Source organism: Talpa europaea (assembly GCF_964194135.1).
Source record: "Talpa europaea genome assembly, chromosome: 9".
NCBI lineage: Eukaryota > Metazoa > Chordata > Mammalia > Eulipotyphla > Talpidae > Talpa > Talpa europaea.
The window spans coordinates 2243196-2268797 of record NC_140076.1 but is presented as its reverse complement, the minus strand read 5'-3'; the positions used below and the strand labels follow the sequence as shown (position 1 = coordinate 2268797).

The following is a 25602-nucleotide window of genomic DNA, read 5'->3' as shown; positions in this document are numbered from 1 at the left end:
GAAGCTGCCCGCGGGGCTGCTGGAGCTGCCCTGGGTGGAGGGCTCAGTGCCCATGTTGTGGCATCTGGACCCGTGGGAGGCAGCACCGCCTTTATAGGGGCCCCTCGTTTACATGTCAATGAGGCTTTCCAAGACTGGAGGACCCCTGGGGGGGAGGGGACAAAGGAGGGGGTGCACCAGGACATTCCCCACCTCTTTCTGCCCGACCCCCTCCTGGACTTCAGCTTCTCCTCCGGGACCCCTCCTCCCTCTGGAGAGACCCCTTTTACCCTTTCTCACTCTATTTCCCTGCCCCCCACCTCCCCAAGTCTGGGATCCTGTCCCAGGCCCATCCCCTCCATGCTCTGTCCCACTCCAGTCTCTCTAGGCTCTGAGTCTCCACACCAGCCTCCCTTGCCCAGTCTTTGATGCCCCTTGTCTCTGAGCATTCCCTGGGGGCACCCACCGACTAGGTCCCTGGGTCCAGCCGGCTGGGAGCTCTGCCAATGACTGTGACCATGTGCTTGGCCCCCCAGGGCTGATGAAGATGCGGAGATGGAGCCCTCCAGCGAGGCCTTTCTGCGGGCTTCACGCTCGGGCCACACCGGCAACGCCGCATTAGTCGCCCTAATGTTGGGACAATGCAGCGATTTTCTGCCTGTAGCCACTCAAAGCCGGGCGCAGGCTGGGCCTGCGGGGGCCACGCAGCAACATGTGTCCCATTAAAGCGTGCAGCCCGCCCGCAGGGCCACAGCCAGCCTCCTCCTCGCGAGTCCAGGCACTGGGAGCGTGTCCAGGCAGGGGGGAGGGGGCACAGCCTGGTACGTCCAGCTGGCGGGGGGGCCCTGCTCTGGCCACGGTGAGCCGGAATGACCGCCCCACGCTCCTGGGGCCAGGCCTGGGTTCCAGGCAGGGCAACCGCGGGGCCTCTCCCTCAGAGGAGACCTAGGAGCTTATTTCCAAAGATCTTCCCTCCGTCCCAACAAATGGGAGGTGGGGTGGGGAAGGATCATGGGGGAGACCCCTCTGCGCTTTTGGAGGGCAGGCGGGACCACTTTCCAAAATTCAGGCGGTGGCCTGAGTCCCAGGGGTCTGGGCGGGCAGGCGGGTGAGCCAGGCCCTGCCTCAGGCCTCTGGCTGGTCCCTGGGCTGAAGTCCGCCAGCTGTTGACTGAAGGCGGGGTGACGTCCGGAGAGGTCCCTGGGCCCACACTCCTTTACTGGGTTCCTGGGCTTAGTTTCAAGGTTTGTAAAACGGGGTTCCCAAGAAGGCGGGTCCCTAGGGCTGCCTTTGAGGACGCGAGGGGGCAGGTGGACGCCAAGTCTTCTGTTGCGCCCGCGGCAGAGGGATGGACAAACTGCCCTCCGCTGGCCCTCAGCGTGGCGGGGGAGTTGTTGGGTCCTAGGTGCGCGCCCCAGCTCTGGAATCGCGGCGTCCTGCCCCACCCCGCCCTCTCCCCGGGTCCTGGGGGGCGGGGGCGCGGCGCGGCGTTCCCAGGCCCCGGGCAGCGTGGAGAATCGCGCTCCGCCCTCCGTGCCGGACGCGGCTGCGGCCACGGCGCCCGGAATCCCCCGCCCGCCCGAGTCGCGGGGCCCGCGCGCCAGGTCCCGCCGCCGGGCCGGGGCGGAGCGGCAGGGCCGGGGCACCGCGGGCTCCGGCACGCGCCGCGCGGCTTTGAAGCTCCGGGGCCGGCCGGGGGCCTCGGCGAGGAGGCTGCGGCCGGCCGGGGCGGCGGTGGCGAGGGACAGGGGCGCGGCGGGGCGGCGCGGCGGGGCACAAAGGGAGCAGCCGAGTGTCACGGGCATTGTGCGGGCCCCACAAAGCCGCGCCCGCGCCCGCCCCTTCGCCGCCGGGCTCCAGGCGCCCCGCAGCGCGCGGGCTTCCAGCTGCTGCACATCTGCAGGGCGGCCGGGCGCGCGCCGCGCTCCGGAGGCCGCGCCTCTCCCCGCCCGCCCCGGCGAGGCGCGCGGGCAGCCGGGCAATTTGTCCCCTAATTACGAGCCTCCCCAGAAAGCGCCGCCCGCGCCTTTCAACCCGCGCGCATTAGCAAGCCAATGGGCCCGGCGCGGCTCTCGCGGCCGCCGCGGGGCGCCGGCCCGCCCCTCTCCAGAGTTAGGGCCGCCATAAAGGGGCCCGCCCGCCCCCCGCTCGCCCCCCGCTCGCCCCCGGGCACCTGCGCCTCCTGGGGACGCGGCCCCCCTTCAACCCCTGTCCGAGAACCCCGGCCGCGCTCGGGGCCGGGTGGGGGTGCTGCTCGCGTGGGTGGCTTAGTGCTGCCGAAGCCGTGGAAAATGGACCGCAAAATGCGCTAATTCGCAATGTTCTGCTCGGGGGCGCGAGGCGAGGCCGCCGGGCCGGGACCCCACCGCGGGCCGGTCCCGCCCCCGCCCAGTTCGGCGGCCGGGCCTCGCCTCCCCCTGCCCACCCGGCGCCGCCTGCCGCGCCCCCGCCGCTCTTTCACTCTTCGAGACTATCCTGGGGCTGGCGTGTCCCCCACACTTTGGGAATTTCACCCCCTTCTCCCAAGCGCCCCCCTCACAAACAGCCCCTTCCGCCAGCTTGGCGCCTCAAACCGGCTGGATGCAAAACCGGATGCAAGACGGAACCGGATCGTGCAAATTCCACCCTCCCTTCCCCGGGGCGGGGGGGGGGGGGCGTGCGCAGAGACAGCTCCTCCAGCTCCCGTCCCGACTTCATCCCCAGCTCGGGCTCCTTCTGGGCCTCCTCCTCCCGTCCCCTGGGGGGGGGGTCAGTTCTCTGCATCCCGCAGACTTTGGGAAAGAGGCAGAGCCGAGTCGCTTTCCCTCCCCGCGCCTGGCCGGCTAGTCCAGCACCTGGGCGTCCTCAGGCCCGCCGGGCTGGGTCGGGGAGAGCTGCGCAGAAGCAGGGGAGACGAGGAGTAGTATCGGGGTCACCCTGTCCTCGCTGAGAGTCAGCAGGATGATGCCCTCTCGGGCTGCCGGGAAGGGCAGGAACCAACTTAGAGCCGGGCCTTCAGCGGGATGTAGGATGTAGGTCACTGCTCCCTTTCCATCTTTAGCATCTGGGGCCCCCAGGGGCCTGGAAAGGAACACAAGTCCTGGCCGAGCTCTGGAGAGACCCAGGACGCCCTCTTCTTTGTCAAGGAGACAATTTTTCCATAGCCAGGAGGCTCTGGTGGTCCCCAGGGCCACTCAGGACCAGCCCTCTGCTTCTTCCTCGTGCTGCAGGCTTAGGGCCGGAGTGACCCGCGCCTCTGTCGGCCCTGCTTCCTTTTTTTTTTTTTTTGAAGAAAAAAGTTGTTTAAAAGTTGTTTTAAAGACACAACTTTATAGGAAGTCAGGTCTAGAAACAAGACGGGGAGGGGCCTGTAGAGGCCAGGACAGGAGCCCTACCCTTGTCACACCAACTGTCTCTGGTACATCCTTGGGGGGAAGCCGGGGAACCCCTTCCTGCTCTGTCCCCGGGCATCTAAAACAGCGCTAACTGGGGAGAGCCGTGGAGGTGGCTGTGGGTGCGGGGCCTGGAGGCAGGAATGCACAGTGCCCTCCACAGATGCATTTCAAAGTGGAATGAAGTGATCGCGCCATGTAATTAACTATTGGGACACAGCAAAAGCCCTGAAATGACTCAGCCAATTGTGTACAGATGGGGTTGGAGAGGCTGCGATTGTTTAACTCTCTTTAGCTGGGTTGGGGCTCCCAATAGCCCAGCAGCCGCGGGCCCTCCAGGGGACAAAGGCAGAGCCTCTGGTGAGTGCATCAACACTGAACCGGGCTGGGCCAGCTTGGGGAGAGTGAATTCAGAGAGACCCGCATTGTCCCAGGCCTTTGTGTTACTCCCCAGCTGGCTCTAATCTTTAAATATTTACCCGGCCCCTTTGTGCACCTATGACTTATGCACTTTAGGCTGATGTGCTCATAAATTACGCGTCACTTCCCCGTTTCCAGACTAGAAGGAGGGGGGGATCGTGCCTGGAGCCGGGAATGGGCAGAGGAGGGAAAAGAAAACCTCTCTCTCCTGGGAGAGCAGCAGTCACGGGCGGGCACCTCCCGGCCTCCCTGTGGGAAGTGGACGAGCAGGGGCCTGTGAATGACATGGACCCCCAGGAGGCCACTCTGATGACTGGCAGGGACCCATCCCAGGGAGGAAGGAGAGACAGGATTCTGGACTTTTCCCTACTTGGTGTCAGACACGGACGGGAGCCCTAGGAGCCGGCGTTAAAGTGTTTGGTCAGCTCCGGAGAGAGGGGGGCACCCCATCCTTGCACATGCCTCCTCCGTGCTGTGGGCCACCCCCCTTCTCATGCTCTTTCTCGCTCAATAGAGCAGTCCCGGCTAAGGAATGGGAGTGTGATTTCATCTCAGTCTGGAGTTAAACTTGAAAATGTCAAGGTGGTCTTTGGGGCGCCTTAAGACAGGTGGGAACCCGGACCTCCCCTGGTGGCGCAGCGGTTGAGCGCTGGGCTGTAAAGCTGCCTGCAGCCTCTGCAGCGCCGGTTCGATCCCCGGCCGCCGGCGAGGGTCCCACATGGCGCGCAGACCTCTCCTGCCGCCCGCTGCTCCCCTTAGCAGTGCATTTCAGTCCTTCTGCCTGCTCTGCTCCCTGCTCTGGCTCTGGTGAATTCTCTCAACCTCCTGAACTTCAGACTGTACCCAGTGCTTGTATAAATAAATAAATCTTTAAAAAAAAAAAAAAAACACAGGAGGGAACCCCACTGGGCCCAGGATAGAAAGCCATGAGCTGATAGGTGGATGGCAGCATAGGGGAAGTCCCCAAAGAGGGACCTTCCTGCATGAGAAAGGACTCCCTTTGTGCCTGCCTGCAAGCTCCTAGAACAAGACACATTCAGATGCTTATTTATCCAAAAAGGCAAGCAAGCCATGCCAGGGCTGAGTAGTTTTCCTTTATTTTCTTATATTTTTGTGCTGTTCCCCTAGCTTGGGGGGCGGGGTCAAAGTGCTGGGATGCTGGAGAGGCGGCCAGAATGGGTCTGTGCGCTGAGAACTTCCTTTCTGGAGGGGAAGCCTCCGGAGTGTGTTTAGGTCTATGTCTCTGTGTGAATTACTGTGTTGCTGTGCGTATCTCTTTGTGTGCCACTTTGTTTCTCTGCATCTTTATTTGTTTTTTTTTTTAATATGTATTTGTTTATGCATACCAGAACTGGGGTACAGGCCAGAGGTGGGCTGAGAGGATTCACCAGAAACAGAGAGGGGAGCAGAACGGGCAGATCTACTGAAACACACTGCTAAGGGGAGCAGTGGGGAGACAGGAGAGGTCTGCTGCGCCATGTGGGTAGCTCCCTGGCCAGGGATGGAACTCGTGCTGCAGAAACTGCGGACATCTTCATAGGTTGCTTCTTAACCCCTTGTGCCACCAGGGAGGCCCTGCATTTCTATTTGTTTACTTGTCTTTCTCCTCCATCACTGCTCTGCACGTGCTGGGCCCTGGCAGATTCAATAACTCCAGTGATATCTAAAATAATTCCCCTTCCTAGGGGGTCTGGCGCTCCCTGGTAGGGAACAACCTGTTTCTGTCTTCCTTTTCCAAAATGGGGCTGATGAAGATGCAGGACCTGAAAGGAAGTAATGGGCAGAGGAGAGGATTGTTCAGATTCTCCAGGCTGGATTACATGTTACTCTAAGCATCCCCCCCCCCCCCAGAACAGAGATGGCCCCTGGGGGTGAGTCAGGTGGCAAGCAGATGCCAAGGGCCAGAGGAGCTTCTTTGGAGTAGCTCTCTGCCCCTGGACCAGGCTCACTCCCTGGCGTGAAGATGCAGTGAGTGCCCTCTAGTGGCCCCAAGGTGTTGGGCACAGAGAGAGGTCCTGAGTTTGGGGGAGACCCTGAGAAACTGGGAGCAGTGGCAGGAGAACCCCATCTCAACCTCCAGAGAGAGGGCCTCCCTGGTGGCGCAAGGGTTAAGCACTGCACTATGAAGCAATCTGCAGCCTCTGCAGCATGAGTTCAATCCCCAGCCGGCCAGGGAGCAACCCACATGGCGAGGCAGACCTCTCCTGTCTCGCCCGCTGCTCCCCTCAGCAGTGTATTTCGTCAGTCTGCCTGTTCTGTTCCCCACTCTGTCTCTGGTGAATTCTCTCACCCCTACATCTGTGGCCTGTACCCCAGCTCTTGTATGCATAAATAAATAAATCTTTAAAAAAAAAAATCTGCAGAGAGAGCAAGGCCTCTATCCCACACTTCAACTGGGTGACTTTGATTTGAAAACATTAAATCTTGCAATTCCCATCAACCGAATTTAGAGAATATCTTCTGGGCAGCATTTAAACATCCTTAGATTTAGAGAATTTGATCAATGGTGCATGTGAAATCAGGACAAACTGAGACTCAGTTTGTCCAGGGTCACGAAGTCTGGCTATGATGGCATGTTGGGTCAGGATTCCAGCCCAAGTTCTCCATCCTTCCCTGAGCCCAGCCACCGGGCCCCTGGCCTCCTGCCAAGGGGGCTGCAAGCGCTCAGATGCCGGCAGCCCACAGTCCTCTTGACCTCATTCCCTGTCAGCCACTCACTGCTCTGGGCTCCAGCCTCCCCTGGGCCTGTCCCCTACCCTGCCTCAGACTTCTTCCCTCCTGCCAGTGTCTTTGCCAACTCGTTGCCCTCCTTCCATCAGACGCCCTTGCTCTCATTTCCAGGACGGGCAGGCGGCCTGCGGGTCCCTGAGGGTGCCAAGCCCAGCTCCAGGTCTCTTCCATGCAGACTCCTAGGCCTCCAGCCCTCCAGCCCCAGCCTCTCCTGGGGCCCCACTCCCCTCCCCGTTCTTTCTTGGCTCCGGCCTCACCTCTGCCCGCCTGCAGCTGGTCCCTCTCCCTGGCTTCTTGGTCTTTCCCCTTTATCGCGCCTGTGAGCTCCCCGAGGGGACGCAGTAAGCCTTGGAAAAAGCAGAGAACAATTTCTGACTGTAAGTCAGGCTTTGACTGTAGACGCTGCTTTTGCACAAAAGCACAGAAGGCAAGGAAGGCCCCAGGTTGCGCCCCCTGAAGGTACCTGCCGTCCCGTCCGCAACCCCGTCGTGTGTCACCCGCGCGCGGGCTCGCGCAGACGCTCCTGCTTCCTGCAGCCGGGGCGGCTCTGCGGAACCTTTAATTCTGCCCTAAAACTTCTACTAGAAAAACCACAGCAAACGCGCCGGGACACCCTGGGGCGGCGGCCGTGGCCGCGGCTCCCCGCGCCGGGCCGTCCACGGCGCTGCCCCGGCCCCCCGCGAGCGGCAGGCGTCTGTTTCGGGGTGGGGGGGACCCGCCGAGGATGGGGTCGCTTCAGATTTCACCCGCTTTCTCCCCGCAGGCACTTTCTTGAGTTTGGGGCCAACTTCTGCGAGACGCGGGCGGCCACGTGCGCGCCCCGCCGCGGCAGCCGGGCCCGGGAGCCGGGGGCGGGGCCGGGGGGCGGGGGCGGGGCCCGCGGGCCGGGGGCGGGGCCGGGCGGCGGCGCGACCGCCAAATTCGGGCCCCCGCCCCACGGCGCGGCGGTCTCGCGAGAACTGGCGGGCGGCGCGCGGCTCCCGGCAGTGGCCGCCCGGCCGGCGTCGGCGGCGCAGTGCGCAGGCGCGGCGGGCGGGTTTCCCGGGGCTACAGCCGGCGCCGCCGCGGCCCGTCGTCCGCCGCCCTGCGCCATGGCGGGCTGCGGGGCGCGGGCTCCGCGGGGCTCCGAGGCGCGCCTCAGCCTCGCCACCTTCCTGCTGGGCGCCTCGGTGCTCGCGCTGCCGCTCCTCACGCGCGCCGGCCTGCAGGGCCGCACCGGGCTGGCGCTCTACGTGGCCGGGCTCAACGCGCTGCTGCTGCTGCTCTACCGGCCGCCGCGCTACCAGGTGCGGCCGGGCGGGCGGGCGGCGGGGCGGGCGGGCGGGCGGGCGGCGGGCGGACCTGGCGCGCCGGGCCCGGGGGCAGGTGGCGGGGCCCCGCGGGCGCTCGCGCTGGTCGGGGCTGCCGGGTGTGGAGCCCCCGGGCCGCGTCCCGGGCGCAGGCCCCGCAGGGTCGCCGTGGGGCCCCGGCGAGGGCCCGGGGGTGCACCCGGGGGACCCGGCCAGCCGACTAGTGTGTGCGGGTCCCCGCCGCCCTGGCCGGGGAGAGCCGGAGGAGCTGACGGCCCCGGCCAGGGGCGCTGGCCCTCCAGGGCTGCCCCGCGCCCGGGCCCTCGGTCCGCAGAGCGGGTGCCGGCCCGTCGCCCCCACTGTGTAGACGGGGAGACCGAGGACGGGGAGGCTGAGCAGGTTGTCCAGGGTCACGCGGCTGGAGAGTGGCTGAGGGTGTGAGCCCAGGTAGCCCGGCCGGCCGCCCCAGCCCTGGGCAGACCGGCTCCCCGACGGCCAGGTGACGGCCTCTTCTGGGTCCCTTGCAGATAGCCGTCCGCGCTTGTTTCCTTGGCTTTGTGTTTGGCTGTGGCGTGCTGCTAAGTTTTAGCCAGTCTTCTTGGAATCACTTTGGCTGGTAAGAAGTTCTTTGGGGTGGCGGGGTGAGGCGCGGGTGGGCGGGCCTGGCCGGTGGTGGTGTCTTCTCATCTGTGTCTCCTCCTGGCTGAGGCTGTTGAGGGGTCTGTGGGGGAGGCTCCTCGCTTCCTCCTCTCGGACCTTGAGGACTCGTGTCCGTTCCGCTGTTGCAGACACAAACAAGGTCCCAGGCACGCTCCCCACAGGTGGCCTCGCCCACACCTGCAGCGGCACTCGCAGAGATGCGGTGACCCCTTCCCCGAAGAGGGACAGGTCCTCTGTGACGGGAGGGGCGAGGCCCCGGCTCGTCTTCACTGGCCTTTTCCATCTCTAATTTCCATTAGGTCACAGCTAGTGCCTCCCCCACGGCCAGTGTAGGACTTTCCCTACACTATGATTTCAGTCCCTTGAGCCTTCTAGCCCCTGACCTGGATAGGAACCAGCGGCTTCCAGGTAAAAAGCTTTTCTCCTCCTGTCAATATGCTGGGCCATCCAATCCCTCTTGGCTGGAATTGTTTCCGTTTTGCTGCATCTTTTGTGGACATACACCTCCGCTTTCTTTTGGTGTTTCCCCCTCGTGTGTTCCTGTGCGTGGTGTCATCTGAAAAGACTGAGGGGCCCATAATGCCTTCCTAGTCTGTGTCTGGTTATTGTATTTACTTGTGATGGGGGAGAAAACGTGACCCCTCGGAGGCCCCCCTTTCTGCAAGCCTGAAGGGGAATAGCGCTCCCCGGGGGTGCCTGCTGTCCACCCTCAGACACGCGACACCAGGGCCTCTTCCTAGAACTGGGGGCCATTCCGCAGACCCCAAGCCGGACTTGGACTTGTGGCTGACTTGGTTCCTTGGCCCCCATTGACCTGCCTTTCTCTTTGTTTTTAAATAGGTATATGTGCTCCCTGTCATTGTTCCACTACTCTGAGTACCTAGTCACAGCCGTCAATAACCCCAAAAGTTTGTCCCTGGATTCCTTTCTTCTGAATCACAGTCTGGAATATACAGTAGCTGCTCTTTCTTCTTGGATAGAGTTCACACTTGAGAATATCTTCTGGCCAGGTCAGTGTGCCCTGCTTTCCTCCGGAGGGGAGAAGGGAGGCCCCCCCTACTCATGTCCCAGGAGGACAGTGGCGCGGGTTAAACTCTCGGGTCTAATCTTACCTGGTGATTATCCCCAGACTCCTCGCCTCCCTCAGCTGCACTTGGGAATTCTACTCTGAATTTGGAATCGAGGACACGGTGACCTTTTGCCTTAGGCCTTGCGTAACAGGGCACTAGGAAGTCCCAGCCTTGATAGCGGTGGTGCTTATTTACGGTCCAAGGAGGTTCGGCTCGCTTCATTTTCTGGGACTTGGGAAGTTTCATGTGAAGATTTTATGAGCAGAAGCCTCTGCACCTGAGCCTGCTTGCGGGTCGAAGTTTGCACAGCAGATCCAGTCGCACCCCAGGCTTCAGGAAAGGCCGAGTGCGAAGCCCCAGATGCTTCTCTGCCGCGCTTAGCTGTCCTTGTCCCCCGGGGAGGGACCTAGAGCCCAGGCTCTAGGAGGCTCTTTGCCACGACCTGCCAGTTGGGTCGTCAGCACTTTACAGGAAATGGATGAACAGCAAACTTAGGGGAATGTGTTTTGCTTATGATGAAATTTTAATGTGACAAATGCTAATTGTCCACCAGCGTGTTTCCTGGCGTTTCTATCTTTGGAGAAAATAGGTCAGTTTTAAGCATCCAGAGTAGGAACTCCAGCGCCCCGGGTCTCACTCCCCCTGTCACTCATGTGTCCTGCAGAGCTGAAGCAGATCACCTGGCTCAGTGCCACCGGGCTACTGATGGTGGTCTTCGGAGAGTGTCTGAGGAAAGCGGCCATGTTTACAGCGGGGTCCAATTTCAACCACGTGGTACAGAATGAAAAGTCAGAAACGCACACCCTGGTGACAAGCGGGGTGTACGCTTGGTTCCGGCACCCTTCCTACGTCGGGTGGTTTTACTGGAGTATCGGGACCCAGGTATAGTATCAGATGTGCCGCTGGTCCCTTTTGCTTTTGCTCTTTTCACATTTTTCAGTTGACCTCTGTTAAACGTAGCGTAAGCTCGGCCGTTCTGAGCATACTGGGCAGTGACGTCCAGCGTCCTCATGAGGTCGGCGGTCTCCTGTAGACAGGTAGCGTTTCCGGTCACCTTTCAAGTGATAACTAAATAAAAGCCAGAAGAACTCATCTAGTCCTTAACCTTCTTTACTGTGTACCTCACCCCGGGGCCTCCTGACTTGTGGACTCTTGCTGACTCCGCCGTCCCCGTCTGCCTGTTTCACTCTGACCTGAAGGACCCCGGTGGGGTGAGGATGGGGCGCTGTGGGGGGAGAGCCCGCCGCCGTTCAAGTGGAGGTTGGGGCCGACGGCGTGTGCTGGGTGGGCTTGTCCCAACCCAGGCTGCGGGCCGGGCCTTGTTACCTGACGCGTGTCTCTTGAGTCTGTGCTTTGGGTCCTCGGAGGTCCTAGAAGGACCTGGCTGGAGAATGTGAACAGTTTAGAGAACTCATCACCTCTTTGAGGAGACCCATTCAGGGCTGCCTCGCTCCTGGCGACCCTCTGGACCCCAGCGGTGTAGTCGGGGTGGGCACAGTGCCTGCTCTAGGGCTTGCGTTTCTGAGCTGAAGACTCCGGATCAGCGATCGTGTCTCCTGGGCTCAGTGTAGTCGGGTCACATGGTCCGCCGTCAACGCTGAGCGTGACCCCAAGTGCTTTAGGACTGAAGGGGTTTCCTGCCTCTCCGACCAGAGACATTTTTACATGGGCCCAGTACACAAGTGTGTGTCAGATGGAACCGGTCTTTCCTGGAGCAGTCCTTGCTCGCATTGCCTTCATTCCCACCTCCTGCCACAGTGGTGGGTCATGGCCTGCGCTGGGGGGCACCCGCTGCCAGGCACACCACTGGCTATGTGGGTGCCAGCCTGGGCAGGGCTGGCCCAGCCAGGCCCGCATCTGAGCTCCACCAGCCAACTCCTCTTTCCTCCCCCCTGTGGAGTGGGGCCCGCAGGCCACTTCACGCTTGCTGTGTGTGTGGTAGGGGGCAGAGGGCGCACTGACGGGACCTGGCATGTGCTGGGACGCCTGCACTTGGTCGAGAATGCCAAGTCAGGTGCTCGGTGGGCAGAGGGTGAGTGAGCGGGGGCCGTGGGCAGTTTCCCCAGAGCTGGCGGTGCTCCTGGCCTGGAGGACTGTTTGGTGACGATGTGGTGTGGGGACAGCTCTCCGGAGGGGCAGAGCTGTGAGTGGCAGGTGAGAGGCAGCAGTGGCTTCAGGCTGGCCCGGGCGAGAAGTAGCCGGTGCTGACGTGCCTGACTCGGAAGCTGGGCTAAGGGTTGAGGCCTCAGAGCCTTCCGCCCGATTCTTTCAACAGCAATTTGGGGTTTGGAGGCTCAGGTAGCGGTGTGTGGGGTACTCAGGTCAAGTGTGGATGTGGTGCGGAGCCCCAGGAGGAGGCGGGCAGCAGGGCCTGGAGTGCCGTCACCCTGCCCTGAGGGCCGGTGTCCGAGAGGTGTGTGTGTGTGTCCTTACATTTCTAGCTGTCGTGTGAGAGGAGCAACAGGAAAGTGTGGCCGAGGCCCCGGGACGAGTGTTTAGTCCTGGAGCTTGAGGACCAGCCAGCCCACAGCCCTTCGAGGCCCCCGGGCCTTGGCCGGACGCCGCTGTGGGGGTTGGAGAGAAGCAGGTGCCGCCAAAGTTCAGGGCCGGGTCACTGACCCTCGTCAACTTCGTGTTCCCTGTCAGGTGATGCTGTGTAACCCCATCTGCGGCGTGGGCTACGCCCTGACCGTGTGGCGATTCTTCCGGGATCGCACGGAGGAGGAGGAGATCTCGCTCATCCACTTTTTCGGAGAGGAGTACCTGGAGTACAAGAAGCGGGTGCCCACGGGCCTGCCTTTCATAAAGGGGGTCAAGGTGGAGCTGTGACGGCCGGGGCGGCCGGGCCGGGCCGAGGGCCCCACACCACGCAGCCGGGACGGAGCCGCCTCCAGTCGCCACCCGCAGAATGGATTTCCTTAATCATTTTGTATGTCACCAATTACGCTTCTGGGACGTCGTTCAAGACCCGAAGGTCGGGAGGCCTCAGGACTAAAGGGCTGCTCCCCACGCCCCCCCCGCGGAGCAGTCTGTGCTGGGGCCGAATCAAGGTAGGACCGAGATGAAAGCCGAACCGGGAGCAGGTCACAGGAGACCAGCAGCACACCGCCGGAGCGCCCTGGGGGGAGCTGGGCCTCGTGCCGCCCCCCACGAGCACCAGGCGGGAGGATGTGACCCCAGCCCTCGGGAGAGGCGGCCGCGCTCACATGGAGAGGATGCAGGCAGGGGTGTGGGCGTCCATGCTCCCGAGCGTGAGCGACGCATCCAGAACCTTTCATTTAAAAGAAAAACGCAAACAGCAGCTTTAACCTCTTTATTTCTGTCCTAAGTGCATGACATCTGTGGACATCCTCAGCCGCCTCCCTCGAAGACGCCCCGGCCCTCGCCTGCCTGCGTAAGCGCGTTTGTTCGTCTTTTGTTAATCAGCAGCCATAGGAATCGAGAGGGGAGCCCCCGTTACCGCAGCCCGGGCTTGGGTCTGGCAGAAAGGGCGCTTGGGCCCCTCAAGGCCATCTGCCCGCGGTCACCAGAGGGCCCCAGGCCAGAGAGGCGGAGGCCGCGGTGGCTCTCAGCTCCCGCCCGCCTCCCAGGAGGGGCTGGTAGCAGGGACAGGCCTCGCAAAGGGGTCGATTTCCCTTGATCTAAGAAGTTCTTGGAGACAGCAGTAGACGCAGACTGCTCTCCAGTCACGGGGGCTTGCTTCTTTTGCCACAGCTTATATTTTTGTGTTCAGTTCACATCTATTGGCGGTTGGCCGCTGTGTTCTGTTCTCGAAGCCCCATCACCCCCCCACGCCTGCCCGCTGGCCTGAAGGCCGGCCCCCAGGCAGCCGCAGAGCCCCAGCGAGCCGGCTCGCGAGTCTTACGTAGTGCAGGTGGTCCCAGCGGAGGCTCAGGCCATGTTTTTGTTCAGGTTTGGGGGAGCGGTTGACCCCGCGTCACATGGGCTTCCAGGCCCTTGTCTGACTCCGGGCCAGACAGGAAGTCGGGCTCGGCGTGAAATCTCCCGTGAGGTTTTGCGGTGGCACCGCTGACGTGTGACCCTGGTCCGGCCCAGCCCGGCGCCAGGCCCCCCTCGCCCCCGCCTGGCTCGGAGGAGCCGCCCACCTTTCCGTGCCTACGCCTCCCCATCCGTAGAATGGGGTCAATGCCACCTACCTCACAGGGGTGTCGCCAAGATGCAGGACAATGTCAGACATTTTGTTGCTTACCTGAGAGAGGACACGAATGAGGTCTGGACGGTGTATGAGTCTCATGACGTGGACAGACGTCTGCCTCCCTGTGCCAAAGGCCGGGATGTGTGTCCACTTTAAAGAGCACTTTGCCAACGCATCGATGCCGCTTATTTCTAGAGGTCACGGCCTAATTCATTGTTTCATTTTCATATATACCAAAGAGGTTTACGGGTTTGTTGACGGGCGGGACGTAGGGGGTGAGCACTGCTGGCACCCCCTGCCTGGCCTTGGGGCTGGGGCTGACCCAGTGCTGCCCCGGTCCTGCAGGCCTCCGTCAGTGAAGTCAGCCCTACACCCCCTAGGATTGCAGAGCGGGAGGGGAAGCTGGGCTTGGCGGCCCTTCTGGCTCCCAGGATGGGTCTCTTGCCGCTGGCAGGACTGCCCCCTGCTCCCCGGGGCCAGGAGTCATCGCTAACCGACAACGAGAAGCTGCTCGGACGGAGAGCGTCTGGAGGTGTCCATACCGACTGCCGTGCTCCCTCCACCTGCCAGACGTCAGGAGGGCTGTCCTGCTGGGTCTGGGGCTCAGAATCGCAGCCTTAGGGTTTGGGAGGTGGGGCGAGGCTGCTCCCCCGCCTGGGGCTTGCTGCCCTGTGCTTGCTTTTAAGGCCTGGGCAGAAAGAAAACATTCCCACCCGAACTCGCGGTCGTGGCGGTGGAAGTCAGCAATTACTTCGGGCCAGCCAGCCGTGAGCTACTTGAGGGCAGGGCTGCGAGCCAGCCGGACTTCCTTCTCATACTGAGATCTTCAGATTATTTTTAACTCGATAAATTTAGCAGTGACCAGGTACGCAGCGGAGAATCAGGTTAATGAGGTACAGGCTTTTTGGGTATTCCGGGAAGCTTTTTGGGTAAAGGCCACGTTGCCAGTTCCCTCAAATTAAGAAACTGTCGAGAGATTTCTTTTTCCATGGCAGGGTGTAAGGTGGAGGAGGGTCTTCCCTGGGGAACGGGCGAGGCACGGGCCGGAGCTCCTTTGAGGCGGCATAACATGAAACAAACGTGTCGGGCGGGTTTGCGGGTGCTGAGGCGGGCGGTCACCTCAGAGAGGGGGCCAGGGCCCTGGCTGAAGCAGACGGGGTGAGCCCGGCATCCCTCTTCTGGTGTGAACTGCTTTTTGAGCCCACAAAGTGCACCGTCCTAGTCCCTTCCACTTATTTAACACTCGGGGGGTCGACCCTGGGGACTCATCCCTAAGCCAGGGCGTCCTGTCGCGTCACGGACCGGGCCCTGCAGGGTGGCAGCCCCTCGGGAGCAGGCAGGCCTTGCTGTCCCCGACGCCCTCCCTGCGCCTTCGTAGTTGGCCGCCTCTGCTCAGTAGCCTCGCAGCCCTCTCTGGTGGGAGAGACCCGCCCTGTGCCCCCCGAGGGCAGCGCCCGCAGGAGCGGGTCCCACTCGCTTGCTTTCCAGAAAGCCGCGCCCCGTAGCTAGGAGAGTAACTCAGATGGAGTGATTATTCTACTCTTCTTTTTACATGCAAAAAATGTTTATTTAACTATTTTAAATTGGACTTTCTTTCACAGATACTGATTATTCTTTCCAATTCTTAAATAAAATGTACTTGATTTCACTATGAGCCACAATGTGATTGTGCGGGCCGTACAAACTCCAGAAGTGTCCAGAACCCACAGCGTGAAACTACTCTGCTCTGAATTCCTACCTTGCCCCAGGCTGTGCGGAGCGCCCCCTCCTGCCCTTCCGGCCGCCGGGACTGCTGGCACGGACCGCCTGGGCTCCTGCCTGCGGGCGGAACTCTGGGTTGTGTGGGTTCATTTTTTCTTTACCGTTTATTATGCCCCCCTTGAGAAGTGCGGTGCGGGCATGGAAGCCGCGAGAGGACGCCCTGGCATCCGCTCTGCTGTCCGAGGGAGGTGAACTAGGACGGGGGAGCCCCTCCCTTTGCCTGGGCCAGTGCTCACGTAGCCGGGTGGGGCCCCAGGGGCCGGGTAGGGAACAGGATTCCCGCAGGGGCAGGGCCTGGCAGGCACAGTCTTCTCTGAGTTGCACCGGGCTGAGCCGGGCCTGACTCTGGGTGTTGACTCAGGGCCTCCCGCCACACCAGGAAGTTGCCCCACATCCCTCCCGGCCGACACTGCTACGGCCGGGGTTAGCAGAGCGCAGCCCGAGCCAGAGAGCCGGAAACGTGCACACCAGAGCCTGCCTTTATTGAGAAAGGATTACCCTTCAAAAATTACCAAGAGGGGAACCGCCTCTCAAATGCCCCGGTGCTGGCATAAGGGGCCCCGTTTGCTAGGTCGGGTGCTCTCTCCAGGTGGAGACATCACCCCCATTTTTCTGCTTGGGTCTGTGATGACCTTTGCTTTTCGCCGATGGCTCCTCCGTGAGCTCCCGGCGCCCGGCTGGTTCCTCCAGGCTCTGATGTCGCCTCCTGTCTGCGACCCCGCTGGCTTCGCTCCTGAGGGAGGCCACCCTGATGTCACCAGGCCTCAGGGGCCCAGCACCAAGACCCCTGGGCCGGGGCTTTCGGATTTGGGAGTCTGGAAGGGCCCCCGCAGGTGCCGTGCTGGGCAGAACGACACCCTCTCCTGAAGGACTCTGAGCGCACGTGATGATTCCTAGTTACTGCCACGTCCCCAGTTTGGCTGTGGCGGGCCACCAGCTTCACGCTGACAGTCCCCTAGAGCTGCTGGGGGGACGGGCTGACCTCAGGTCCCCATCAGGACTCCACAGTGCAGACCCGGCCCTCCAGGCCCCAGCGCCGTGACTCAGGGGCGTCCCTGGTGAGATGCTGAAGGTCCGCCGCACCTCGGACGGACGTGCGGCCTCAAGCGCAGTGGCCGCTGCCCTGGTAATTCTCGCCCACAAACAGGCCTGTGCCCTTGCTCACAGGTGGGTGTGGGTCCCCGGGTGTACGGAGGCCTGTCTGCCATGCTGGCTGCTCCCGCGGGCCGCCTGCGGCTGGCTATGGTGTAAGAAGGGCCTGTCTGGCCCTGGCCGCTTCTGCCCTCTCTGAGCCACTTGTAAGTCACACCCAGCCTCTGGCCCCGGGCAAGGCCCACCTGTGCACAAGGGCGGGGGAAGCTGGTCCTCGCCCTGCTTACCTGGCCTGGGCCTCGCCGCTCCTGCCGTCCTCCAGCAGGCTTGGCCGGTGCTCTGGCTGCTCCTCTGCGGGGGCCTGGAGCCTGCGAGGCAGCAAGCCCCAGGCCCTCAGGTGGCGAGTGGCCACCACCCGCCCAGCTCACCCAGCAAAGCCAAGCACTCAGCGCCCATGGGGACTCCGGCCCGGCCGTGACTACGGTGTGGACAAGAGGTTGGGCCCCGTGCTCGCGGGAGCACTTCCGGTCGGGGACGCTGGGGTTGGAGGCCGAGCAGGCCGGGGTGGGCAGCGCGGGCCTGTTCCCACGGGGCCTGCTCCCACAGGGCGCTTTGGGAGGGCCTCTCTGCTGACAGTCACATGAGACGGGAGTGGGAAGGCGCCATGGGACAATCTGAAGCAAGAACATTCCAGACAGAGGCCAGGAAGTGGGGCCCGCGTAGCTGCTCTGGGGACCCAAAGGCTCCTGTGGTGGGTGGGAGAGGTCATTAGGGTTAGGCTGACCTCTGGAGCGGTGGGGCAGGGCTCGCACTGGGGCAGCAGTGGAGACAAAACCTGTGAACTAAGGAATCAAGTCAACGGGCCTGGGGTGGGTTGGAAATGGAGGTGAGAGAAGGAACCCAGATCCCCCCATACTTGACTTGGACACCTGTGTGGCTGTGAAGCCATTTCCTCGGGTGACACCTGAGAAACATGTTGGGGGAGAAAGTCAAGCTCTGCGGGCTGTGCGGGGGGAGGTGCGGGGCACCGGGGAGGGGCAGTGGGATGACTGGAGCCAGGGAAGGACTGGTGGGGAGGGGGCTTGGGGGTGCTCTGCAGGATAGGCCTTTAAAGCCAGGATGAGAGCGTGGAGGGCCAGCAGGGGGCGCAGCACAGGGCCCCCAAGGGAGGAGGCAAAGCCAGGCACAACCGGAGAGGCATGTGGGATCCCCGGACAGCCCAGACCCAGGAGCGAGGCAGAGGGCCAGGGCGGTGGCCCCGGCGTAGCTGCGAGGTCGCTGGCGACGGAAACTAGAGTGTGCCCTGTGGGTGGGTTGGTGAGTGGGTGGGTGGAGAGGAAGCAGAAGGGGCAGCCTCAGACACCCGGGAAACTTGAAAGGGCTCTAAAGACCCTCTGCCCCAGGTCCCAGGAGGTGGGCTGGGCCTGAGCGCCCCCGCATTCGTGAAGCTAGGCACAGGCGCCACCTCCTGGCGGAGACGTGTCCGCGGGCATGGGTGTCGGGGCGGGTCGGGCTTCCTGACCCAGCTCCCTGCAGCTGAGCACAGAGTGGAAGTGCAGGGGGAGGAGCACAGTGGGTGTGTGCACATGGCGTGGGCAGCACCCAGAACATCACCTCCACCCAGAGGCCCCTCCGGATGTCACTCCCCCTGCTGCAAACAGCAGGGCGTAGTTCTGCCTGGCGCTGAGGTTTTATAAATAGAATCACACCGTGTCTGTAGTTAGTGCGCTGAATGCCAGCCCGGGAGGGAACCCTGCAGCCAGACCCGCGTAGCCGGGGCTTCATCGAAACTGCTCAAGCGACGCCGAGCTGAGCCTCTCGGTGTGATGGGGCAATACAGCCACGCGGCCCAGAGCTCTGGCTGAGCGTGGTGGCCGCACACGCCCTCTCTAACATTCCCTCCCCAAGCTCACTAAGACTTCCGTAAAGGGATCTGGACATCAGGGGAACAACTTGCCAGGGTCACAACAGAAGAGGGTAACACCAGAATTTGGTGGGCTGGAGAGAACGTGGTGAGGGTAACTAATTGTGAGCAGCCCCAAGAAACCTGTCGAGGGTCTCCCTGTTGGCACAGGGGTTAAAGGAGCTATCAAGCTACTGCCAGCCTCTGCAGCACGAGTTCGATCCGCGTCCGGCCAGGGAGCTACCCACATGGCGCAGCAGACGTCTCCTGTCTCCCCGCTGCTCCCCTCAGCAGTGTATTTTGGTCCATCTGTCTGTTCTGCTCCCTACTCTGTCTCTGGGGAATCCTCTCACCTCCCGCACCTCTGGCCTGCACCCCAGTTCTTGTATGCATAAATAAATAAACCTTAAAAAAAAAAACCTTAAAAAAAAATAAACCTTAAAAAATCTCCAATCTCTTGTCCACACCATAGTCACGGCCGGGCAAAGCCCAGGAGTGAGACCAGTGGAATCCCCAGGGTGGTTGTGGAGGGAGACCTGCAGGTCCACCCTGGCTGGGGTCAGCTCCCTGGCAGGGGATCGAACTCAGGCCCTGGTGGTGACAGCTTGTTAGCGCTGAGACTTAACCCTGCACCACCAGGTAGGCCAAGAAAAACTTGGGGGCCTCCCTGGTGGTTCAGGGTTAAATCTCAGTGCTATCAAGCTGTCACCAGCCACTGAGGCCTGAGTTTGATCCCCGGCCACAGGGCGCAGCAGGCCTCTCTTGTCCCCCCGCTGCTCCCCCCAGCAGTGTATTTCAGTCAGTCCGCCTGTTCTGCTCCCCACTCTGTCTCTGGTGAGTCCACTCACCCCTGCACCTCTGGCCTGCACCCCAGCTCTTGTATGCATAAAGAAAAAAAAAAAAAAGAAACACGGAGCAGCTCACACACTCACTGCTATTGCTTGTGGCTGGCACCTGGCACACCCAGATGCCCAGGTGAAACCCCTGCTGACCCGCTGCCTGCCCTGGAGGGCCCTTCCCCACAACATCCGGTGTTCTGCTCCCCTGGGGACACTCCCGGATCTCACCTGGGCTCCAGCCGCTCCTTCACCTTGGCAATGGAGCGGACATAGGGCGTGATCTGCTTGGTGATGGTGGTCAGGTAGGCATTCTCCTGTTTCAGCTGGAGAAGGTCATGGAGCTGGGCTGTGGGGTCAAGGCCTAGAGTGTTAGGTCTTGGCTTCAAACTCCCACTCTGACCTCACACCCTCTCAAGGCGCTATTTCAGCAGCGACCTCTGAGAGTCGTGAGGACGTCCTGCTTGCTGGATCCTGCCCCAGATGCGTCGTTTGGAAGCCAGTTAGCCGCTGTGAGGCCAAGCCAAGCGCGAGGGGAGCGTGGGGGACGCACACGGGTTAGTGGGTAGCTGACGCCTGCCTCCGCCAGCACGTGCGTTAGCTCCAGGACAGGGGTCCCCAGAGAGGGCCCGGGACCTTCGTAAATCTCCTGCTCATTGGCCACTCGCTGGTAGGACTCCTCCCAGATCTGAAAGACAGGAAGGTGGTCATTGCCCTGGACGCTGAGCGGCCACTCAGGCACGCCCTCCCCCCAAGACCTTCGCACGCTTCCAGAACCTACCACCAGAGGGCCTCGGCGGGCGCCAGGTTCCCTCCCCCGGGGGGCCGCGCGCCAGAGCCGGGTTCGGGGCCGCTCACCTCCTGGAAGAGCGCGCGCATGCCCTCCACGCACGCGTGCTCCGCGGCGATCTGCGCGTCCAGCTGCAGGGCCTTGCGCAGAATGTCCCCCAGGATCTCGGCCTTGATGAGCGAGTGGTGCCTGGTGAGGTCGCGGTGCAGCTCCTGCACCTGGTCCTTCAGGTTCTGCATCTCAGCCTGCAGGCGCTGCGCGAGGGGCGAGAGCCGGGCGGCTGCAGGGGCCGCTCCCGGGCCGGTAACCGGGCAGCCAGGCCGGCCAGTCCCGCCGAGGGGGCTGAGGCCCCTCCCGGCCCGCAGGGCCCGCCCCTCACCTGGTAGGAGCCCTCGTAGTGGCGGCAGTGCTCCGCGAAGGGTGTGTCCTCGCCCTCGGCCAGCAGCACCTTGGTGCTGATGGACCGGTGCGGCGTGGGCTTCTGGACGGGTGACCCCAACATCTTTCCCACCGGGGAAGGGCAGCCAGGCCCCATGAGCACCTTGGGGCCTGGGCCCCCTGCTAACCTGGGAAGGGCCAGATGTGGGGGTTGGGAGGGCCTGCCCCCCGCCCCTTCCCCTACATTGTGCGCACATCTGGCCAGTGGCACCAAAGCCAGTGACATCAGCACGGAGCTTGTGAGTCTTCCCAAGTAGGGCGATGTCCCTGCTGAAAGGTGCATGGGGGTGCCCTGGCGGCCCAGTCTCCCTTGGGGTGCCCTGGGTGAATCAGGTCAGGCATTTCTCCCAACGGGTGGGGAGTCTCCAGCGCTCCAGACTAGGCACCCCATCTACCCCTTCCCTTCAGGCCCGACGTGACGTGTCCCAGCAGGTCATGAGGGCTCCAGCCCCAAGGTCTGGGGGGTGCAGCCCTTGTGTCCTCTCCTGGCCGACCTCCACTCTGGTTCAGCCACAGCTTTTGACCCCGGGGATCCCCTGTGCTCACTTCCGTGCTGGCCAGGGGGCACTCACTCTCCTGCGTGGCCACCGCTGGCGGCCAGAAGCAGCGGCTCAGGGAGCTTGGGGAGCTGGCAGGGGCCGCTTAGTGGCACCCACCCCACCAGGACCTGGTATCCGCTGCCCCCTCAGTCCCCCCTCGCTGCTCACGTGTTGGTGCCGCCACTGGCCCCTGGTGCCCGACGCCCCAGCAGCAGCAGTGGCTCCAAGCAGCGCGCGAACTCGGCGTGGTGGTCGCTGGAAATCTGGGCAGGGGAGGGTGGTGAGGCAGCCTCCCAGCCCAGCCCGCCCGCCCGCCGGTCCCCCAGCTCACCTTGCTGCTCTGTGCGGGCCGGAGGCGATGTGGCCGCGTGACGACGCCCTGCAGCCTCTGGATGAGCTCCTGGGCATGGGAGGCAGGCCGTGGGGACTCAGCTCGGGTCGTGGAGGAGGGGGGACGTGGGGGGAGGCCCAAGGGGCACGGCCCAGAACCCCCACCCCACCCCACCCCGCACACCCAAATCCACAGGACAGGTAGGGGTGCCAGGCTCCAGCGGACACTGCACTTGCGGGGAGCCGGAGCTTGCTGCCCTTTTAACATAGACTCAGTTGTCCCTAAAGGGTGTGTAGTTAGATGCTGGCGTGGAGGGTTGGAGACGTCCAGCACCCCCCAGGCCAGCCTCCAGGTGGCAGGCTGTGGTGCCCGCCTGGTGGGGAGGCCCAGCAGGAGCCCAAGACTCACGTATCCCAGGTCCAGGAACTCGGCCTTGTTGGCCAAGCTGAGGAAGGAAGAGCAGATGACCAGGTGGACCTGTGAGGGGGACCCTGCTCAGTGCCTGGCCCGTGGGAGCGGCCTCTGGGCTCGGGTGCCAGGCCCCAAACCCACTGCCCTCACCTGCAGGGTGGGCAGCAGAGTGGCCAAGTGGGACAGCTGCTCCTTGAAGGCCTTGTCCTTCTCTTCGTACTGGCTGGGGAGGGACAGGCATCTTGTCTCACGGGGAGGGCTGCCCCCCCCAGGGAGCTCAGAATTGCGTGATTCTGTCTCCCCCCTTTGGTGGTCGTCTCTGTCACCCCTTCCCGTGTCCTGAGCCCCTCCCCTGCTCAGCAGGCGGACACCTGCGTGCTCCCAGGAAGGGCGAGGACTGCCCCGGCCCAGCGAGCCAGCGGGCCCGCCCCACTCACCTCTGCACAGCCTGCAGCAGCAGGTCTTTCCTCTCTGCCAGCTTGTCCTGGAGGCAGAGTCAGCTCCCAGGGGCGCGGCCCTGCCCCTCCCGGCCCCCCTCATCCCCCCTCCCCCGCAGCCAGTCTTCCCCGACCAGCCAGCCCTGCCCCGGAGCAGGGGCCTCCCTCAGCCTGTCCCTGTCGAGTCCCTTAAAGGTCACTTCCCGCGGGGCGTCTTCCCTGAGTCCCCCCAGACCGGCACCCGCCTAGGGCTGGCCCTGGCTCCCCTCTGCCTCTCCGTGCCCCGCGCCTGGGGGTGACGGCTGAGGGTGCTCCCCTGCCCGGTGCCCTCTCCCCGCCCCTCACCTGCACGCTGCCGAAAAGCGCGTGGATGGCGGCCTCCTCGTCCGCGGCGCTGCGCCGCACCTCCTCCACGCGGGCGCGCAGCAGCGCCATGGCCTCGCGCGCGGCCGTCTGCAGCGCCTTCACGTCCTGGGGACCAGGCGGCTCAGCCCCGTGGGGGCGCGCGCCTCACCCCCGGGCCGCCCCGGAGCTCACCAGCACCGCCTGCTCCAGCCGCTCGCAGCCCTGCACGTAGGCGGACTCCAGGTCCACGCAGTGCGCGCGGCTCTCCCTGCGGGGGCGCGCGGTGAGCCTCGCCCTCGCGCGCCCCGCGCCGCCCCGAGCGCCCCCCGGGGCTCCCTCACCCCTGCATGTCGCGGAAGCAGCGGATGCACAGCAGCGACCTCTTGTCGGCGGAGAACATGATGTAGGGCTCGGCGTGCAGCGCTGCGGGCGCGCGGGCGGGCGGGTGAGGCGCGGGCAGCTCCCGCGCGCCCCCCTCCCCGCGCCGGGACCCCGGGCGCACTCACGGCACTTCTGGAGCACGTCGCGGCTGCGCTGGCCCAGGGCCACGATGTCGTGGCGCGCGAACATGCGCGCCCGGTGCGTCTCGTCGCGGCAGCGCGCACACAGCGGCTGCCCGCACGTGTTGCAGAAGTAGGTGGGCTCCGCGTCCTGCGGGCAGAGCGGGGCTCAGCCAGCCCGGCCGCCCGCGGGAGCTGCACCCCGAGTCGTCGCCTGCGTGGCAGCCCCGGCCTGCCCGGCGCGGGCGGCGCCAAAGGCAGCCCCTTGGCGGAATCATGGCCAGCCCCGTCCACCCAGCTGGCAGGTGCGGCCAGCCAGGCCCGGAGAGTAGGAGGCGGGTCCAGCGAGGAGCAGACTGGGAATGGGGGAGGGGGGGCCCCGGTGGGAGGGAGAGAGGACAGAGACGTTACTGGGAAAACATTTCACCTCCTACAAAACTGCTTGAAGGGCTCAGGGCCCGCAGCCCTCCTTGGCACCCTCCATCGTGGCCAAATGGTAGTGCCCCCCTTGCCGTCTGGGAGGGGAGAGGGTGTGAGGGGCTGTGGGTTCCCTTTGCAGGCCAAGCACAAGCCCTAAGTCCTTACTTTGGCATTCGAGTCCGCCTCCTCCCCTGCCCCCAGCTCCTCACCTCCTGCTGCTGATCTCTGAATTTCTGGGTCACATATACTCCAGCACCCCCAAGTTTCTCCTGCAGGATCAGCTTCCTGGGATTCCAAATACCCACAAGCCCGAGGCTGGTGTGCTCCTTGCAGCCCAGCCCGAAGCCTGACCTCGCCACTCCTTGGCCTTCCCTGGACTGTCCTCCCCAACGGCTCGCTGTCCTCGCTTCCCCTGGAGCTGTGGGGAGCTGCTTATCGCTGCCCAGGGAACAGCGAGTCCTCCAGGGCTGGCCCAGCCCTGTGCCTGGACCACCTTTACTGTGCAGGTCACAACTCCGTCCTGAGCTGGGAACTAGCAAACGCTCCCCAAAGCTAATGACCTTAATGTAACATCTCCACTCTCTGGAATTGAGGGGCCCCACACTGGGAGCCCAGGGTGCTTAGGGAGATGCTGGAAAATCTGCTGAGGGCCAAGACTGTGTTGGACACTCACTGCAAGGTCTGGCACCGCCCCCCCCCCCAGCGTCCCTGCCTGCTTGGTGCACTCCAGGTCGCAGTTGGCACAGCGCACCACCTCCGTGCCATCCCCGGAGCTGTCCACCAGGAACTGCAGCAGTCGGTCCACTGGGGGGAGCCCGCCGGGGCCCTTCACCACCGTCTGGTGCCTGTGGAGACGCTGCAGCCAAATCCAGATGCCCCTTCTCCGTGGCTCCTGCCCCATTCCCACCCCCCACATTCCAGAAACTAAAAATAGTTAGGGGTGGCCTGGCATCTGCTATAAATATCTCAGTCCATGGCTCCCACCCATCCCTCCCCCAGCCCAGTTCTGGGCAAATCCTGGAAGGCTGGGCGGCTGGGGACCCCCACTCCCTGCAAGTCCCCTCACATATCGATTAGGGTCACCCCACTGCACCCCCTATCTTGAGCAGGTATAATGTGCTTATGTTGCTCTAAGGGTCCCCAGGTGAGCCGGGGGAGTGTCCTGGTACTGTCCTGAGATCCTGGCCCAGCCCTGCCCTGGCCCCCTGATGTCTGGGGTGGGGGCTCTTGGGCCCTAACCCGGGCCTCAGCCAGTGTGATCTGCACAAGGGGCAGAGGTCCTGGTTCTGATTGGGAGAGGGGTGTCTGGGGGCCGCCCCTCCCAGCCCTCAACTGAGAAGGGGCCCAGCTTTGCCCTCTTTGTGCGCGTCAAGGCCCCACCCTGGCTGAGCCCGCGGGGCTGGGGGCGCGCGGCGGTCTTGGGGCGGGTCGGGCACTCACTGGCACAGCGGGCAGAGCAGGCGGCCGTCGGCGACGCGGCCCCGCAGGCAGCCGGCGCAGAAGTCGTGGAAGCAGTCGAGCAGGCACGGGCGCTCGTACTGCGCGTGGCACAGCGGGCACACGAGCGGGTGGCCGCTCAGGGCGTCCAGGGCGCCGGGGCCCTCCGCGGGCGCGAAGATCGCCCCCGACATGGGCGGGGTGGCGGGAGGCCGCTGGGGCGCGCACGGTACCCGCCAGCGCCCGCCCTCCAGGCCCGGCTCCCTCCTGCGGCTCCTGCCCGGACTCCGGCGGCGCCCGGCGCGGTGGACAGCGGCGCTGGGAAGTGGGGGGGTGGGGGGTGTCGGGGCCTGGGAGCGGGGTGGCCCCGCCGCGAGGCGAGGGGAGGGGCCGGGGCTGCGCCCACCCACCAGCCGCTCCGCTCCAGCCGCTCCCCGCCAGCCGCTCCCCTCCTGCCTCCCGCGGCGGGCGGAGGCCCCCAGGCTTCCACCCAGCGCCCCGCCCCGCCTCTCCCGCCGTGCCTCCCCCCTCCTCTGAGTTCCCGTCGGGCGTCCTCTGGGCGCCCCGCGGGCGACACCCCCCATCCCCGCGCCGGGCGCACCGCTCGGGCGCGCTGCTCGGGGCACCTTCCCCGGCCGGCCGGGGGCGCGCGGGGCCGCTGCCTGCGCCGGGGTCGAGACGCGCTGC

The 25602-nt window shown here is 63.9% G+C and overlaps 2 protein-coding genes across 2 annotated transcripts; one reads left to right on the top strand and one right to left on the bottom strand.

The window, feature by feature from the left end:
• Positions 1-7591: 7591 nt before the first annotated feature.
• On the top strand, positions 7592-12352 carry ICMT (isoprenylcysteine carboxyl methyltransferase; the record flags this gene model as incomplete). Its single annotated transcript, XM_084243121.1, has 5 exons — positions 7592-7786; positions 8317-8405; positions 9290-9459; positions 10184-10401; positions 12166-12352. 5 exons carry the CDS (start codon positions 7592-7594, stop codon positions 12346-12348), a joined length of 855 nt encoding a protein of 284 aa, XP_084099247.1. The 3' UTR covers positions 12349-12352.
• A 3651-nt stretch (positions 12353-16003) lies between these two features.
• On the bottom strand, positions 16004-25109 carry RNF207 (ring finger protein 207; the record flags this gene model as incomplete). The annotated part of the gene is given in 19 exon segments (XM_084244052.1): positions 16004-16097; positions 16099-16169; positions 16746-16773; positions 16816-16896; positions 19499-19616; positions 19904-19955; positions 20126-20311; positions 20437-20623; positions 21203-21297; positions 21366-21434; positions 21774-21842; positions 21927-21999; positions 22214-22260; positions 22559-22684; positions 22751-22826; positions 22900-22981; positions 23065-23209; positions 24191-24323; positions 24919-25109. Coding segments are annotated over 19 exon segments (1923 nt in total).
• Positions 25110-25602: the final 493 nt, after the last annotated feature.